Source organism: Phocoena sinus, chromosome 15 (genome assembly GCF_008692025.1).
Source record: "Phocoena sinus isolate mPhoSin1 chromosome 15, mPhoSin1.pri, whole genome shotgun sequence".
NCBI classification, from domain to species: Eukaryota; Metazoa; Chordata; class Mammalia; order Artiodactyla; family Phocoenidae; genus Phocoena; species Phocoena sinus.
In genome coordinates this window covers 73,759,678-73,778,536 of record NC_045777.1, presented here as the reverse complement: position 1 = coordinate 73,778,536, position 18,859 = coordinate 73,759,678, and the positions used below count along the sequence as shown (strand labels likewise).

Genomic DNA, 18,859 nt, shown 5'->3' with positions numbered 1-18,859 from the left:
AATTTTTTTTTTAAATAAGCTTTTCAGTTACATTTAAAGTGACATTAAATCTTTAGTGTCATCAATGTTCATTTTCAAGGATCTCTTCTGCCCCGACCTTTGGACACGGTGGGAGACTTCCATGGTTCTGGGAACCTGAGGTCTTAAACTCTGTCCCTTGTGTGACCAGGACCTTAGCAGGTGACCCTGGCCCTACAAAGCAAGTTGCAAGAGCAAGAAGCCCAGGAAAGAGTGCAAGTGGGTTGCTCCACGATAAGGTCCTGCACCTACTTCAGGTGTTAGGAGGCCTGGATGATGTAATGTTACTTAGGTCAGCTGGCAGGGAAGCCAGGGGAGAATTTCAAACAAAAATCAGGTAGAGCCAGGGAATGGTGGAAGGCTCCCAGTGAAGACAGAAGATAGGAGACTGGAGCAGAGCGGCTAGTTCTCACCGCAGTTCACCTCCCCCCAGGGCAAACAATGTGTGTTGGCCCTGACATTTCTTCATGTACTTCTCCTCCAAGGCTGAGTCCAGCCCAGGGATTCAGTGCCAATGAAACAACTCCCCATTTTTTTTGTCCTTCAGTCTCATGGCATGGATCTCAGATTTAAACTCTTTTAATCAGTCTTTGAACGTTTTGCTTTTCTCCAAATAGTCTAGCCTACTGTAAACCACAGAAGGGCAAACGAGCAGGGCAGCCTACTCGTTTTTAGAGCAACCCATTTTATATCATTTTCCATTTTCCATCATGGCTCAGCTTAGGTGTATGTATATCATTGAGATACAAGTTTTTCCAAGAAAAAGTACCCTTACTACATGCAGTGTCTAATATGCTCCATAATTTTCTATTTTACTACTTTTCTTTTTTCTTTTTTTTTACCATTCTTCATGCCCGCCATGACCTGCAGTATGAAAAATAGTGTTCTATGTGTCATCATCCCAGATCACAAAGTCGTTTGGGAAGGATTATGGTTCTTGCATTGTTCTTTTGCTTCAGAAGCTAAGGATCCTTCCCTCCCACCATCTAATTGACAGCGGGAGACCTGGAGTCCTCAGTTACACACCTGGACCCTCACTCCAGCTGTGCTCCAGGACTCAAATCCAGGCCCTTTTACACCAGACCTACTCAACAATCAAACCACGTGGTTAGTGTTCATGACCCTTCCTGCCTTGAGTCCCAAGACATCAGAGGACAACTCCTAACAGGTCCACTGATGACCAACGACTTTTGCAAAGCTCTACCTCTGTCTTTCAGTCTCCAAAGAGAGGCTCTTCGGGTCTGTATTTCCCAAATCCACCTTCATAGATCCCTTTTCAAATGAAAAGCCTTCACGATCATTTGGAGTTGAAACCTGTTGAGTTTTTGTACAAGGACTGAAAAAGATAAAGAACGACAGCAAAAAAAAAAAAAGAATTCTAGTTCTGAAAACAGTGGAACTTTGCCTATATTCATTCTTCTTTCTTTCCCTCTGAACATTTTTTGGGGAGCTTTATAAATTTATAAACAATTGAAGGAAGGATGTGGAGGATAGAGTCAGAAAACCCTGACTTTAATCCCAGCTCTTCCAGTTAACAGCTGTGTGACCTCTGACAAATCACTTCACCTCTCTGAGCCTTTATTTCCTCATCAGTAAAATGGAGCTGATAATGGATGCAAAGCCTAAACCCATCCCGGAGCACATGCACAATAAATTGTTTTTAACATTATTTCAGAGAAGTTTGCTGATATACCTTCATGGCCGCAGAACAAGCTGTTGGCTGAGCAAGAAGACGTTGCTGGGGCTTCCCTGGTGGCGCAGTGGTTGAGAGTCCGCCTGCCGATGCAGGGGATACGGGTTCGTGTCCCGGTCCGGGAAGATCCCACATGCCGCAGAGGGGCTGGGCCCGTGAGCCATGGCCACTGAGCCTGTGCGTCCGGAGAGGAGCCTGTGCTCCTCAACGGGAGAGGCCACAACAGTGAGAGGCCCGCATACTGCAAAAAAAAAAAAAAAGAAGAAGACATTGCTTTCCTCAGGGTCAGGACATAGCACCAGGGCCCAGGGTCTAACACGGGCTTTCTCACCTTTAAAATGGAGAAAATACCCTCACCTTTAAAATATTCTCACCTTGAAAAGGGAACCCTCCTACGTTTGTGGGAATGTAAATTTGTGCAGCCACTATGGAGAACAGTATGGAGGTTCCTTAAAAAACTAAAAATAGAGTTACTATATGATCCTGCTTATATCTGGAGAAGACTATAATTGGAAAAGATACATGCACCCCAGTATTCATAGCAGCACTATATACAATAGCCAAGACATGAAGCAACCTAAATGTCCATCAACAGATGAATGGGTAAAAATTATGTGGTACATATCTACAATGGAATATTACTCAGCCATAAAAAAGAATGAAATAATGCCATTTGCAGCAATATGGATGGACCTAGAGATGATCATACTAAGTGAAGTAAGTCAGAGAAAGACAAATATCGTATGTGGAATCTAAACAAATTATACAAATGAACTTATTTATAAAACAGAAACAGATATAGAAAACAAACTTAGGGGACGTCCCTGGTGGTCCAATGGGTAAGACTCCGCACTCCCAAGGCAGGGGGCCTGGATTTGATCCGTGGCCGGGGAACTAGATCCCGCATGCGTGCTGCAACTAAGAGTCCACATACCGCAACTAAAAGATCCCACGTGCCACAACAAAGATCCCGTGTGCCACAACTAAGACCTGGCGCAGCCTAAATAAATACATTTTTTAAAAAGAAAGAAAACAAACTTATGGTTACCAAAGGGGAAGTGGGGGGATATATTAGGAATTTAGCATTAGAAGATACTGCTGTATAAGAAATAGCTAAACAAGGTCCTACTGTATAGCACAGGAAAGTATAGTCAATATCCTGTAACAAACCATAATGGAAAAGAATATATGTATGTAGGGAATTCCCTGGAGGTCTGCACTTTCACTGCCCGGGTTCAATCCCTGGTCGGGGAACTAAGATCCCACAAGCTGTGTGACTCGGCCAAAAAAAAAAAAAAAAAAGTGTATATATATGAGAATCACTTTGCTCTACACTAGAAATTAACACAACATTGTAAATCAACTATACTTCAATAAAAAATTAAATATCTTCACCTTTAAAATGGAGAAAATACCCAGTCTATCTCACAGGGTGAGGTTTAAGTGACATCATTACCTAACAGGATGTCAAAATCTGACTCAATGTCTCCAAAATTGCTCTTGAGAGCAATAGGTGACAAGAACTCTCTATTCTACAGAGAAATGCCCAGAAGCCTAGACATCCACACAGGACCCTATCCACATAAGTGATGCTAACTAGAGGATAAAAGCTAGAAAGACTTGAAGAGCTTTGAGGTGTGTCCTGTGGAGCTTGTAAATTTTATTTTCTTATCAACAGAAAACTAAGCCATTTTACAGCACAGCATCTGAATTAACAAGCACTTTTGGGTCAAAGTGATCTTATTCAGAGTTTCCTTTTATTTTAAAGATGATTCACGTCTTAAAGGGAGACCCGTATTTCTGATCTCATAATTTTCCTTTTTAAAACAGAGGCCCTGTATCATTCTGTTTCTGCATGGTCACACTATGTTACTTTTGGCCAAAAATTATTACCAGGCAATTAGAAGAAGGGAAGTATCTTTTTTTTTAATTGAAGTATAGTTGATTTACAGTGTTGTGTTAGTTCTTGCTGTATAGCAAAGTGACTCAATTATACATATATATAAATTCTTTTTTATATCCTTTTCCATTATGGTTTATCTCAGGACATTGAATATAGTTCCCTGTGTTATACAGTAGGAACTTGTTGTTTATCCATTCTATATATAATAGTTTGCATCTACTAACCCCAAACTCCCAGCCCAGCCCTCCCCACCCCACCTCCCCTTGGCAACCACAAGTCTGTCCTCTATGTCTGTGAGTCTGTTCTGTTTCATATATAGGTTCATTTGTGTCATATTTTAGATTCCACATATAAGTGATATCATGTATTTTCTTTCTCTTTCTGACTTACTTCACTTAGTACAATCATCTCTAGGTCCATCCATATTGCTGCAAATGGCATTATTTCATTTTTTATGGCTGAGTAGTATTCCATTGTATATATGTACCACATCTTCTTTATCCATTCATCTGTTGATGGACATTTAGGTTGTTTCCATGTTTTGGCTATTGTGAATAGTGCTGCTATGAACACAGGGGTGCATGTATCTTTTTGAATTAAAGTTTTGTCTGGATATATATGCCCAGGCGCGGGATTGCTGGATCATATGGTAATTCTGTTTTTAGTTTTCTGAGGAACCTCCAAACTGTTTTCCATAGTGCCTGCACCAACTTACATTCCCACCAACAGTGTAGGAGCGTTCGAAAAAGGGAAGCCTCTTTGAGATAAGTTACTGTGTTAAATTAGATTTCTGAGCAGGGAGATATTTAACATTTCAGAACACATTTCAGTTTTTAAAATTAGTCCTTCTCCTTCAGGAATAGCCAGCAAATGGTGCAGAAACAAAGTGTAGTGCAAAACACAGATTTTTTTAAGAGAATTAATTCACTTTATTCTGAGCCTTTATTTCCTTAGCCTGTTTTCATTTGCTGCGTCTCAATAGAGTCCACTTTCCTCCTCCTCATAAATTGATCGTGATTTCCAATACACACTTGTAAAATCTGTGAAATGTAGAGTATGCAGCTACTCACCTATTACCCAACCATCTGCCTCATGACATCTAACACCCCACGTTTACCTCCTGCACCTCTTTCAAAAGCCATGGTGTGAGGCAGAGAGGCAGGCAGGGGTGACGGGTAATTTGCCATTTCTCTTTACTTCATACCATAACACCCCCAAAGAGCTCATGGGTCTCTCACATTCTTTTTTTTTTTAATTTTTTATTGACGTATAGTTGATTTACAATGTTGTGTTAATTACTGCTGTACAGCAAAGTGATTCAGTTATAGATACATTCTTTTTCATATTCTTTTCCATTATGGTTTATCACAGGATATTGAATATAGATAATTCCCTGTGCTATATAGCAGGGCTTTTTTTTTTTTTTTCTTGGCCATGCCGTGCAGCTTGTGGTATCTTAGTTCCCCAACCAGGGATTGAACCTGGGCCCTCAGCAGTGAGAGTGTGGAGTCCTAAGCACTGGATCACCAGGGAATTCCAGTAGGACATTGTTGTTTATCCATTCTGTATATACAAGTTTGCATCTGCTAATCCCAAACTCCCAATCCACCCCTCTCCCACCCCCTCCGCCTTGGCATTAAATGTCTTTATAGGAAATATTTCCCTTTTTAAAGGACCAAATAATATCAAATGACAGACTTCTCTCTGACTTCTTTATTATTTTACAAATTCATTGCAGAAGTTCCATTTTCTGATTCCAGCTCCCTTCAATAAAAATTAAGTCCTTTTCCAAGGTTTGCAAATGATCGTAAGTGTACCCAAAGCTCTTCAGAGAAACTCTTCTGAGCAATTTCTTTACCAAGTTGTGCCCAAACGAAATAACAAATACAGCTAAATTTTCCCTGCGTGTGTTGGCAATTCAGTACTTTCCATTAGTACAAAGCAAATAGTAATTGTGTGTCTTGAGTGTTTTTCAGATATCATTTCATTTCCCTGACTGTCTACAAAGTTCTCCTGTTTTTATACATCCTTTACAGATGGAGAATGTGAAGTTAAATAAGGGTCTGGGGGCAGGATTCCATTTCAGGGTCCAGAATTTAGTATAAATGTCAGGATATTAATAGTTTATTTTTAGGACACTCATTCAGTAAGTGAAGTAGCAGACATGGGCTAACCAACCAGTTCATTCACCCTCATTTGTGAAGATAAAAATTTTTAACTTCAGCTCTTTTGTGAAGTGGTTTAATAGTGTTGATCTTAAAAGAGCAAAAGAGCCACTCATTTTACCAGCAAGATTATGCCAGCCACTTTGGCCAATTATCAAGGTCCCTGGGCATTCCAAGCTTGATTCCCTTGGAGGCTGAAGGAAACCACCTCCCTGATATTTCTGAAAAGAACGCTACTATCAAAGGAACCAACAACTAAACGTCTGCCATGTGTTTGGTCAGGCTGTCCTCTTGCTCTTTGTACATCCCCTGCTTGACCAGCCCCTGCTTCCTCTACACGCTACTTGCTCCCAGCCCCAGCTAGTGATTGCTAATCCTTAGGCCACAACGGCTCCACCTGCTGGTTTATTAAAGGGAAACATCTGCCCTCATGATGGTCATTAACGTGGGGGGCTGTGAGGGACGTGCCCCAGCTGTTCTCCATAGTGGCTGCACCAATTTACATTCCCTGGCAAGAGTATGGCATCTAATAATTCCTGAACATAAGGGCCATTTTAAATTTGGTCCCCACTGGAAGTGAGGAAGCCTCACTCTTTCCATAGCATTCCAAAGTCATAAGCTACTCCTACATAAGGCATATCTACTGTCTGTAGAGATATTTACAGCTTTACCCTCGGCCAAAACGCAGGCCTGAGCAAGAGCGTACAGTTCAGCCTATTGGGCTGACGTAGCCGAGGACAAAGGTGCTGCCTTGATGGCTTCAAAAGAGTTACAAGAGCATACCCAGCATAATACTTACCGTGTTCACCTTTTAAATAAGAACCATTGGTAAACCCACAAAAAGTCAGTGTTATCCAAAAGGAGTTTCCTATAAGTCATCACGGGCGTCAGGAGGTAATCTGTCAGAGTCAGTCATGAGGAATATTGTCCATAGAGGAGGGAAGAAGGGTGGCAGTGTTAAGGTTATTACAGCGAGAAAAAGCTGTTAGCAAAAGATTTCACAGGCCAAGCAAGGGCAGGGGGATTTATCAAGCTTTTCCAATTTCAAGAGTAGCCAACTAGCCCAAGCTTAGTTTTGAGTTTGGGGACGTTCAGGATGCCATGAAACCTATTTGGATCTAAATGTAACCCTTGTTTTGAGATCAGGTGCCCCAACTATGAAATCTGAGTTTGAACAAACTGCAGTTTTCCCTTGGAGACTTTGTGTCCCTTAGAGGCTAAAAATTTTAACAGGTAAATGCTGTCCTGCAAAGAGGCCTGAGAAAGGAAGCAGAGAAGCAAGTTGTTTACCTATTGAAATAAACTAGAGGATCCAGGTAACAGTTATATCATCCAAAGAGTCATTGGATTCACCTTGTAGGCTATTTTGGTTGCTACTGAGATAGCACAGAAAACGTCGACTGGCTTAAACTGGTTTTGCTTTCTTAAAACAGGTTGGTGATGAATCAGACCTGAAGTTGTTTTATAGAGACAGCACTGTGCGTGTGCAAGATGGGAACCCATGTCTCCAGGATGAGCCCAGAACCAAATACCTTCAGTCTGTGGAACTCAAAGAATAGAAGTGTTGCCACCAGAGGGCTTTAAGAAGGGAGAGGTCCTAAAATAAGGAAAATCTGGCTTCCAGCAGCCTAAGTACCTTGGTTATCATATATGTACTGATTTGAGGCTATCCAATCAACTTCTGCCAAGTTTGAAATTCCCCTAACCCCCTAACCTGGGATCAAGGAGACAGATTTGAGCCCTGCCTTCTATCTGCTTGCCGGTCAACCTCACAATAAAGCTCTTTTTGTTTTTCAAAAGCCGGTGCCATAGAATTGACTTCTATGCATGTCTGGCAGCAAGCCCTTGCTTGGTAACACTACTGTCAATTTCTAGAATTAGCTCCCCTTTTGGGGAGGAAGAAATTCCGGACAATATTTCTTTAAGAAATCTCCACCTAATAAACGGGTAGGGGTGGAGGAACAAAGGGGAAAAGTGTATCTCTTAGAGGAACTAAACAAAAGGGAACAGGCTTAGAGATAGGAACATGTTAAGTTTATTAGAGACCCCCACTATTTGAACCGTTTTAGTACTACCAGGCAAGGGATGTGAATAATAGTGGGATTGAGCACTGAGAGGGTAGCTCTGATATCGATAAGGACAGAGGGAGATTCATCCCACTACAAGCTGGTTAAGAGGAAGGATTGGGGAAAGCCCAGGGTCCCGTCACTGGGAATTAGGAGGGAACATGGTTTCCCATTCCATCCTGGTCCTTTTAACTAGAAGGGAAAGATCCCGGTTCAGCCCATTAATAAACTGAGTTGAAGGCTACCCAAGTGCAATCAACATCCATAGAAAGGCCAGAATTTTCCTTAAAAATAATTGGGAACTGGCTATAATAATCATGCACAGGCTCATTGTGTGTCTGGGTGCAAGGCTGAATCTTATTTCAATCAGTAGGTTTGGGGAAAGCCAGGTGAAGTCATTTAAGTTTGCCCGAGCCTGATCCTATATCAAGGCAGGGGGTTGAGCTTTCATTTGCAGTACTAGAGATTTCTCAGGACTCTCCCAACGCGCTGTTTTCATCCAGTCTTGGGCCTGGCTTTCACCAACAAGTCTGAGAAACCTGGTCGGTAAGTCTGAACAGCTACATTAAATTCTTCGGGAAATATATGGGGGATCCTTAGCTCTACTCTAGGAAAATCTTTGTGGCTTGTAGTTCAGCCTTAGTCCAGGGGGCGGGGGCGCTGAAAATTAGGGGCTTAGCATTAGAACCTTCAGAGGGTCTGATTTTAATGCGACAGGTTCTAATGGGTTCAGATGAGGAAGAAGTAGGGAGAGGTTTGAAGAAAAAGCAAAGTTCAGTGAGAGAATTCGAATGAGGAAGAGGAGGGTATGAAGGAGGTGGGGTTGGAGACAAAGAGGATGGGGAAGGGGAAAAGGAAGCTTCAAAGGTTTTTTTGTCTTCAATTGTTTGTTCACATTGATTAATTTATAAATGGTATTTTGTAAAGAGGCAGTTTTAGTATCCCGAATATGCTTAGAAGCCTCAAGGTACCAGTTGAAACAGGCGTTTGAAACAGGCGTCCCGTTCAGTTTGTTGTATTTTAGAGCCTCGGTCTTCTAATTTGGTTCTAAGAGAAGCAAGTCTGGGGAGATCATAAGTTCCCCATAATGGCAATTGGAGTTCTAAATTGTTTTTGGTTAGGCTGGTCAAATTAGTTTAAAATGTGTATAAGTTTTTGGGTTTTTTTCCTTTTGTTTTTTGGTTTGGTTTGGGTTTTTACTGAAGTATAGTTGATTTACAATGTTTCAGGTGTACAGTAAAGTAATTCAGTATATACATACATATGTATAATATGTGTGTATATACTTTTTCCAACCCTTTTCCATTATAGGTTATTATAAGATATTGACTGTAGTTCCCTGTGCTATACAGTATGTCCTTGTTGTTTATCTATATTATATACAATTGTGTGTATCTGTTAATTCCAAACTCCTAATTTATCCCTCCCCCAGCCCCTTTTCCCTTCAGTAACCATAAGTTTTCCATGTCTGTGAATCTGTTCTGTTTTGTCAATAAGTTCATTTGTATTATTATTTTAGATTCCACATATAAGTGATATTTTTTAAAGGTGTATACTTTTTTAAAATATACTCTAGAGATCTTTTTTATTTTATTTTAATTAATTTATTTTATTTTTGGCTGCGTTGGGTCTTCCTTGCTGTGCGTGGGCTTTCTCTAGTTGCGGCGAGCGGGGGCTACTCTTCGTTGCGGTGCCCGGGCTTCTCATTGCAGTGACTTCTCGTTGTGGAGCACGGGCTCTAGGCGCGCGGGCTTTAGAGCAGTGGCTCAGTAGTTGTGGCACACGGGCTTAGTTGCTCCGTGGCATGTGGGATCTTCCTGGACCAGGGATCGAACCCGTGTCCCTTGCATTGGCAGGCAGATTCTTAACCACTGTGCCACCAGGGAAGTCCCAAGGTGTATTATTTTTTAAACATAAAACCTGCTGAAGTCCCAGAAGGAGGACCCTCCTGAGAAAATTTAGCAGATTGGGATTCCATTACTCAAAACCAGAGGTTCAAAAAACAAACGAGGGACTTCCCTGGTGGCGCGGTGGTTAAGAATCCGCCTGCCAATGCAGGGGACACGGGTTTGAACCCTGGTCCAGGAAGATCATACATGCCACGGAGCAACTAAGCCTGTGCGCCACAACTACTGAACCTGCACTCTAGAGCCCGTGTGCCGCAACTACTGAAGCCCGCGCTCCTTGAGCCCGTGCTCCGCAACAAAATAAGCCACCGCAGTGAGAAGCCTGCGCACCACAGCAAAGAGTAGCCCCCGCTCGTGCTGGCACGCAGCCACGAAGACCCCACGCGGCCAAAAATAAATCTTTTTTTAAGTTTTAAAAAAAAACAAACAAGCACTCCCCAGAAAGGACAAAACCTTTAAACAGATCCCAAATAAAGCCGGAGCTCAACTGAAAGGAGGGAGCTCCCATCTGAGAGGAGACTTAACTGAAAGGAAAAAGACAACTCACAGAAGCAGAGGGCAGAATTGGGCCTGAGTGAGCACCTCACGTGGCTCCAAGGTTCGTTAATTTCTCAGGGGTTTGTCTCCTTGGGATTCCACTTCTGATCATCATGTAATACTGACCTTAAAAAAAACAAAAGAGCCAGTTATAGTACCAACAAAACGTGTTTATTCGTGAAGAGCAGAGAATTGCAATCAGGACGTGCAAAATACGGCAAACCATAGGCAAGTCCAGAGAACAGAGGAGAGAAGCTTGCTTTTATAGAGGAAAGTACTACCTAACCAGGTTCATTTGGCCCAACAGGCAGGAAGCCAAACAGATGCCAATGTTTGTAGCAAAGAAAGGGTTTATTCACGAGACAGCCAAGTGAGGAGATGGAAGAGTACGTCTCAAATCTGCCTCCTTCAAGGCCAGGGGCTTGGGACATTTGTGGGGAAAGAGTGTAGGGTTGTCAGAGGTGCAGGGGCGTGATTGCTGTTCTGCGCAGGTGCAGCTAAGCATCACGCTTCATGGTAGGCGTGTTCAGAAAATGGCAGCGTTAGCACGATCCGAGGGTGAAGTTTTCTGCCCTCTGAGGTCAAAAGGTGGACATCACACAGGCCCATATGAATGGTCGGTGGTCTTGGCCAGTTTGAGTTGGGCAAGAACTAGTTCCTAAAAAACAACTTAGGCAACTGTTACAGTGACCCATACATCAGAGGTGTTATCTATAAGGGGTGGTTAAGAGTCTTGTGACATATTGTCTAAGCTATGTGAAGCTTGGAGGGTCTGCTGTTTTCCACAGTGGTTGCACCAACTTACTCTCCCACCAACAGTGTAGGAGGGTTCCCTTTTCTCCACACCCTCTCCAGCATTTATTAGTTGTAGACTTTTTCATGATGGCCCTTCTGACTGGTGTGAGGTGATACCTCATTGTAGTTTTGATTTGCACATCTCTGAAGATTAGCAATGTTGAGCATCTTTTCATGTGCCTGTTGGCCAACTGTATGTCTTTGGAAAAATGTCTATTCAGGTCTTCTGCCCATTTTTTAAACTGCGTTGTTTGATACTGAGTTGTATGAGCTGTTTATATACTTTGGATCGTAACCTCTTATCAGTCATATCATTCGCAAATATTTTCTCCCACTCAATAGGTTGTCTTTTTGTTTTGTTGATGGTTTCCTTTGCTGTGCAAAAGCTTTTAAGTTTAATTAGGTCCCATTTGTTTATTTTTGCTGCTGTTTCCTTTGCCTTAGGAGACCCCCCCCCAAAAAAATTATTGCCACAATTTATGTCAAAGAGTGTTCTGCCTATGTTCCCTTCTAGGAGTTTTATGTTTTCAGGTCTTACATTTTAGGTCTTTAATCCATTTTGAGTTTCTTTTTGTATATGGTGTGGGAAATGTTCTATTCATTCTTTTTCATGTAGCTGTCTAGATATCCCAGCACCACTTATGGAGGAGACTGTCTTTCCCCCATTGTATATTCTTGCCTCCTTTGTCATAGATTAATTGATCATAAGTGTATGGCTTTATTTCTGGACTCCATATTTTGTTCCGTTGATCAATGTGTCTGTTGTTGTGCTAGTATCATACTGGTTTTTTAATTTTTATTGGAGTATAGTTGATTTACAATGCTGTGTTAGTTTCAGGTGTACAGCAAAGTGAATAGTTATACATATATCCACTTTTTTATATTATTTTCCCATATATGCCATTACAGACATTTGAGTAGAGTTCCCTGTGCTATAAAGCAGGTCCTTATTAGTAATCTATTTTATTAATATATACAGTGTATTAATGCATAGTATATGTAATACATAGTATATGTCCATCCCAATCTCCCACTTTATCCCTCCCCCTACCCCCTTGTAAGCATGAGTTTGTTTTTTACATCTGTAACTCTATTTCTGTTTCGTAGATAGTTCATTTGTACCCTTTTTTAGATTCCACATATAAGTGGTATCATATGATATGTGTCTTTCTCAGTACCATACTGTGTTGATGACTGTAGCTTTGTCATCAAAAGTCAGGGAGCATGATACCTCCAGCTCTGTTCTTCTTTATCAAGATTGCTCTGGCTATTTGGAGACTTTATGTTTCCATACAAATTTTAGAATTATTTGTTCTAGTTCTATGAAAAATGTCATTGGTGTTTTGATAAGGATTGCATCGAATCTGTAGATTGCCTTGGGTAGTATGGTCATTTTAACATTATTAATCCTTCCAGTCTGAAAACACAGTATATCTTTCCATGTTGTCATCTTCAATTTCTTTCATCAATGTCTTATACTTTCTGAGTACAGGTCTTTTACCTCCTTAGTTAGATTTATTCCTAGGTATTTTATTCTTTTTGATGCAATGGAAAATGGGATTTTTTTTTTTTTGCTTTCTCTTTCTGATACTTTATTATTAGTGTATAGAAATGCAATAGACTTCAATAATTTTCTATCCTGCAACTTTACTGAATGCATTGAGGAGCTCTAGAAGTTTTTTGGTAAAAATTTTAGGGCTTTCTATATATAATATCATGTCATCTGCAAACAGTGATAGTTTTACTTCTTTCTTTCCAATCTGGATGCCTTTTATTTGTTTTTGGTGTCTGATAACTGTGGCTAGGACTTCCAATACTATGTTAAATAGAATTGGCAAAAATGGGCATCTTTGTCTTGTTCCTGATGTTAGAGAAAAATTTTTCAGCTTTTCACCATTGAGTACGATGTTAGCTGTGGGTTTGTCATAAATGGCCTTTATTATGTTGAGATATGTTCCCTCTATATCAACTTTGAGAGTTTTTTTTATCATGAATGGATGTTGAATTTTCTCACATGCTTTTTCTGCGAGTATTGAGATCATGTGGTTTTTAAACTGATAGCCTTCTTGGGAGGCTAAAAGGCACAAAAAAGAAAGTATCAAACAGGATTTTTAAAGGCATCATAGGGGGCTTCCCTGGTGGCGCAGTGGTTGAGAGTCCGCCTGCCGATGCAGGGGACACGGGTTCGTGCCCCGGTCCAGGAAGATCCCACATGCCGCAGAGGGGCTGGGCCCGTGAGCCATGGCCGCTGAGCCTGCGCGTCCGGAGCCTGTGCTCCGCAATGGGAGAGGCCACGGCAGTGAGAGGCCCGCATACTGCAAAAAAAAAAAAAAAAAAAAAAGGCATCACAGGAGTAGAAAAAGCCCAAAGTCTGTTTGAAACAGAGTTGGATAGACAGTAATTTAAATCTTACTAGTTGTGTGAGCTTGGTATACAGCTGGTATGTTTTTTAGTGTTTGCCCATCCCATGATCTTTCCATTGTTTGTCTAGAATCTGTCTCTCAATCTTTCTACATGTGGAGAGATTCTTGCAACCATATGTGTGTGCCTGGCTCCAGGCCCTTCTAAGAAGACACAAGTGTCTCTCTAAGGAGTTTAGAATCAAGACAGAGGAACAATCAGGTTTTACAAGTGCCTGGACCTATAATTTATGACTTGAGTTGCGGGGCGGCCATTATTCTCTACAAGGATGAGGTTGCCAAGAAAAAGAAACCATTCCGCAGGAGGAGAGAGATGAATCGTGGGTGTGTTTCCTGGGTTCCCAGCACTTTCCAGATTCGGAGTCAACACCTTCCTGAGTCCAGTGGCAAGTCTGCCCTTGGGTTCAGCAAAACATCCCAGGATACTTAAAATAACCCTCCTTGCCCCTCCCTACCTTTCTTCCTTTGCAAGATTAAGCCCCAGTTGGTCTCTGTGACTTGCAACCAGAGTCTGCTAAGATATGTGAGCAAAATTGCTCACATAATTGCTAATCTCACTAAGCCTCAATGTCTGTATTTATAAAAGGAGGCGTGGAATATCTACCTCATCAGTTGGTGATGATCTAAGTGGAATAATATATGCAAAATACCTAGAACAATGTCTAGCACACAATGGGCTCAGTAAAGTTGCTCCCTCAAGTCGTAAGAGGGAGCTCTGTACTGCCCCCCTGCTCTGGGGCAGAAGGGCTAGGGTGGTTCCCGTGACTATTACGCGGTCTCTGCCTGGAAGCCTGGGCATCCACAGATAACTGGTTCTGACTGGCAAGGAAATGCTAAGGTGCCTTTCTGTGATTTCAGTATCTGGAGATGTGTTTTCAAAAAGCTGCTTTCCTTTTAAGAATAGCCTTCCTGGGCCTTTTAGAATAAACCTTTCAAATAACAAAGACAGCTTTTTCTTCCTCAACTTAAAGCAAATCAATAAACAGTGCCAGATGCTGAGGACGCAGTGGCGAGCAAGTCATACCCTTTGCCCTCGAGGAGCCCACAGGTAATAAAGGAGGTACAGTAGTCTCCTTTTATCCGTGGTTTCACATTCTGTGATTTCAGATACCTGCAGTCAACCTCAGTCCAAAAATATTAAATGAAAAATTCTGGAAATCAACAAGTCATAAGTTGTAAACTGCTTGCCATTCTGAGTTGTGTGAGGAAATCTCACATTGTCAGCTCTGTCCCACCCAGGACACGAATCATTTTTTTTCACACACACACACACACACACACACACACACACTCTGTATTTTATTTTTACAAGAGATAAACTGACACCAAGCATTGTAAATGGATGACCACAACAAAAGCAACAATGGGGGCTTCCCTGGTGGCGCAGTGGTTGAGAGCTCGCCTGCCAATGCAGGGGACACGGGTTCGTGCCCCAGTCCAGGAAGATCCCACGTGCCACGGAGCGGCTGGGCCCATGAGCCATGGCCGCTGAGCCTGCGCGGCCAGAGCCTGTGCTCCGCGGCGGGAGAGGCCGCAACAGTGAGAGGCCCGCGTACCGCAAAAAATAAAATAAAAGCAACAATGATTGCAATTACCAAACATGAAACACGAATCATTTCTTTGTCCAGCATATCTACCCATTAGTTACTTAGTAGCCAGCTCTGTTATCAGATTGAATGTGTTCAACTGACCCTTCTTTTACCTAATAATGGCCCCAGGGTGCCAGAGGAGGGATGCTGGCAATTTGGATGTGCCAAAGAGAAGCCGTAAAGTGCTTCCGTTACGTGAAAATGTGAAAGTTCTCTACTTAATAAGGGAAGGGAAAAAATCATATGCTGAAGTTGCCAAGATCTACTGTTAAGAACAAATCTGTCCATGACATTGTGAAAAAGGAAAAAGAAATTCGTGCTAGATTTGCTGTCCCACCTCAAACTGTAAAAGATATGGCCACAGCACATAAGTGCTTAGTTAAGAGAGAAAAGACATTAAATCTGTACAATAAGATATTGGGTGGGCCAAAAAGTTCATTCCAGTTTTTCCATAAGATGTTACGGAAAAACTGGGATGAACTTTTCGGCTAACCCAATTATTATGAAAGACCGCATTCATATAACTTTTACTACAGTATATTTTTATAATTGTTCTATTTTGTTATTAGTTGTTAATCTCTTACTGTACCTAATTTCTAAGTTAAACTTCATTATAGTATATATAGGGCTTGGTACTATCCAAGGCTTTAGGCATCCAGTGGGGCTCTTGGAATGTATCCCCCTCAGGTAAGGGGTGACTACTGTATATCTAAAAATACATCATTGCCTCACATCCCATTGTCGTGGAATAATTGCAGATTTTACTTTATAATGCTCCAGTGAATTCTACTCACTCCCAGAACATGCTAAGAAATCAGATGTGCCTACTGCTTTCTCTCTGTATGAAATATTTCGTGGACTGTTCCGTTCAAAAGATTGATTTGGAGGAAAACAATTATTGATGCTATAAAAGTGAATTCCTCTGGATGTCCACATCAACTAAAAGAGCTACGTAGTTTTTATTTTGCTGCAAAATAACAAATCATGGTGGAACTTCCCTGGTGGTGCAGTGGTTAAGAATCCGCCTGCCGATGCAGGGGACACAGACTGGAGCCCTGGTCCGGGAAGATCACACATGCTGCGGAGCAACTAAGCCCGTTCGCCACAACTACTGAGCCTGCACTCTAGAGCCCGCGAGCCACAACTACTGAAACCCGTGCTGTGCAACCGAGAGAAGCCACCACAGTGAGAAGCCCGCACACCGCAACAAAGACCCAATGCAGCCAAAAATATAAAATAATTTTTTTTAAATGCACGGTATTAAAAAAAATATTTTTTAAATCATGGCAGATGTTAAAAATAGAATTTCTACTAAAATATGGAGGCAGAGAAGAAAAATATTAGCTTTTTGATTTTATTTCCAGGCAAATAATAGAGATGGATTTTCTTTATGTCTTATTTATATATTGCCTCAATAGAGTGTTGGAAGTGTTCTTGGAGCAGATACTGGGGTTTCTAGAATCATCCCTGCCCTGATCCTCCCCAGTAACTCTCAGGAGATGTATAACCAGAGCAAAGCAGGGTCTGAGGCCACGGGTTACCGAGGGCTGCCCTGGCACACCCTGTAGAGGGAGGGGCTGCTGCAGCCTCTTGGAACATTCTCCTGCCAGAGCCTTGGTTACCAGACTGCTCCTAACTGAATCTAAACACCCCAATCCTGAACAGCTTCCAGGAAAAATAAACTGCCTAAGGGGAACTGTTGTAAAATTTCAAGTTGACTGAAATGTGCATTTACGAGTGACAAAACTTTGGGGTTTTCTTGAGAAACCCTAACTCACACTGTCGCTGTCCATCAAACACTGAGCCCAGCTGGGCTAGCGGTGAACGCCCATCTTCACAAGAGCCAACTCCCCTACAAGGAGAGTAGCCACTGGTGTTGGGGGCCCAGAACATCTCCCCCCTCCTTCCTGCTTCTTCACCAGGAGGGAGGAGGGCCTGTGGGGTGGAGGGGGTTCTGGGGTCAGAAGGCAGGTTCCAGCACTGCCGACCACCAGCCTCGGCAACCTCTTGCTTTCCATGGGGGACTCTCAGTTGACCCCCTGGTGGAGGGGGATTAGAATCTCCAGACTACCTTTCATGAGAAACAATGTTACTTGAAAGCCATTTTGAACTTGGTACATGTTGGTAATAATTTACGAGCCCGTTAACCTCTGCCCCAACTTGTCTCCACATAGCTCACAGGGAATAACAAAAACATGGGGTGATGACACAGCACAGCACCGAGCTGGACCTTCCATCTCCGGTCCCTGAGGAATGCACTGCACTGGTAAACACTAAGTGTCCCTGGAGAAGCCCCCGTGGTCCTCAGGCCACCTGCAAAGCCACCTTTAAGGCCGAACACACTTTTTCATGGTCAGTCTTCATTCTAATCCCCAGTCTTCAGGAAGTCCTGTAATGATCAGAGACAGGAAACTGAGTATCACATCAGGTCACAGATATCACAGGCATATATGAGAAAAAGACCCAAAAAAAGGACCCTAAAGAAGAAACATGATGTTCTGAGGGAACTGTGTCTTCCCAGGGCAGAGAACATACCTGTGAGCCTGGACACCTGAGGTCAGCAGAATGTCCCTCCCAGGTGGGCACTATAGAGAGAAAAGGATGTCGATTTTTTGCAAAGAAAATCCCTGCCCCTTGACCTTTGCTCACCCTAATAGTCTCAACTCAGGTTACTCCTACTAGAACTCGATGCAAACAGCCCTAGCCTTTTCGCATGAAATGATCCATAAACATATCTCATGAGCAACTCCTCAAACCACCCTGAAAAGAGAAACTCAGTCACACATGGAAAAATGCATGACACCTCAAGCCAGAAATGAGGCTGAATCACCATGAAGCATGCTCACGGTGAGCGGGAAGTAAAGGACACCAGACATTTCCAAATCTTGTGCGATGTTCAGATAAATCATCTTGACTTCATCCTTTTAGAACAGGTCAGTGATTATACTTGCTGTTCCAAAATGTCTGGCATCTAATCTCCATAATTTTGCTTTAAAGCTATTATTTTGCCCTTAATAATATTCCTGAAATAATCTCAGCTTTGGTGGTGCCCACTTTGGATTTTTTATTAGTTTAGTAGGTCTAGTATTTCTTTGCCTACGAAGTTTGTGAGGACATTTTCATATTTCACAAAATTGGGTCTCCCGTGGAAAAGGAGTCGAGAGCAGCAATGTTGCCACAGCTGCACTCATGCCCTATGATTCTGTCCCTGTTTTATAGTGCTTAATGATCATTAAATACTAAAATAAGAATGCCACCAACAGTTTCAGGAGGGTTTGTTATCTCTGCACTGTGTACTAGATAAGCATAACTTTTTAAAGAATTATGAATCTGATGTGTCCCAAAGAGTTTCCAAGTAGCAACATTAACTTCATGTTTAATATCACAAAAACAAAAGTACAGATGAAACAGACCTGGTTCTATCACTTATTAGCATGAAGCCTCCAGAAGTTTCCTTAACTTCAGTAAGTCATGGTTTTATCATTTAAAAAAAGATGGAGTTCTTATCTTTGGACAAAAGTGTCTACTGAAGGCCTCTTTTTGTAGTCATTTTTACCTTGATGTGATTGTCATTATCAAGGCCACTTGCAAATCATGGAATCAGGCCCAGGGCTGGATGGGCCATCCCATAATAACCAGACAGCAGGTACCAGGTACTATTTTCTCAGCACTCACTGCGGGCCGGGCACAGGGCTGAGAACTTCGCACACCATCTCATTTAACCATGGCAACCCTTTGGAGGTAGTTTATAGCATCATCCCCACTC

At 42.1% G+C, this 18,859-nt stretch overlaps 1 protein-coding gene across 1 annotated transcript in view; it reads left to right on the top strand.

Annotated features, from left to right (window-relative positions):
- Positions 1-18,859, top strand: part of LOC116740495 (chromobox protein homolog 1-like) — a 62,268-nt gene that overhangs the window by 1,782 nt on the left and 41,627 nt on the right. Inside the window, exon 2 of the mRNA XM_032606136.1 lies at positions 7,213-7,316. Coding sequence (XP_032462027.1) covers positions 7,213-7,316 — 104 coding nt within the window. The remainder of the gene's footprint in view (positions 1-7,212; positions 7,317-18,859) is intronic.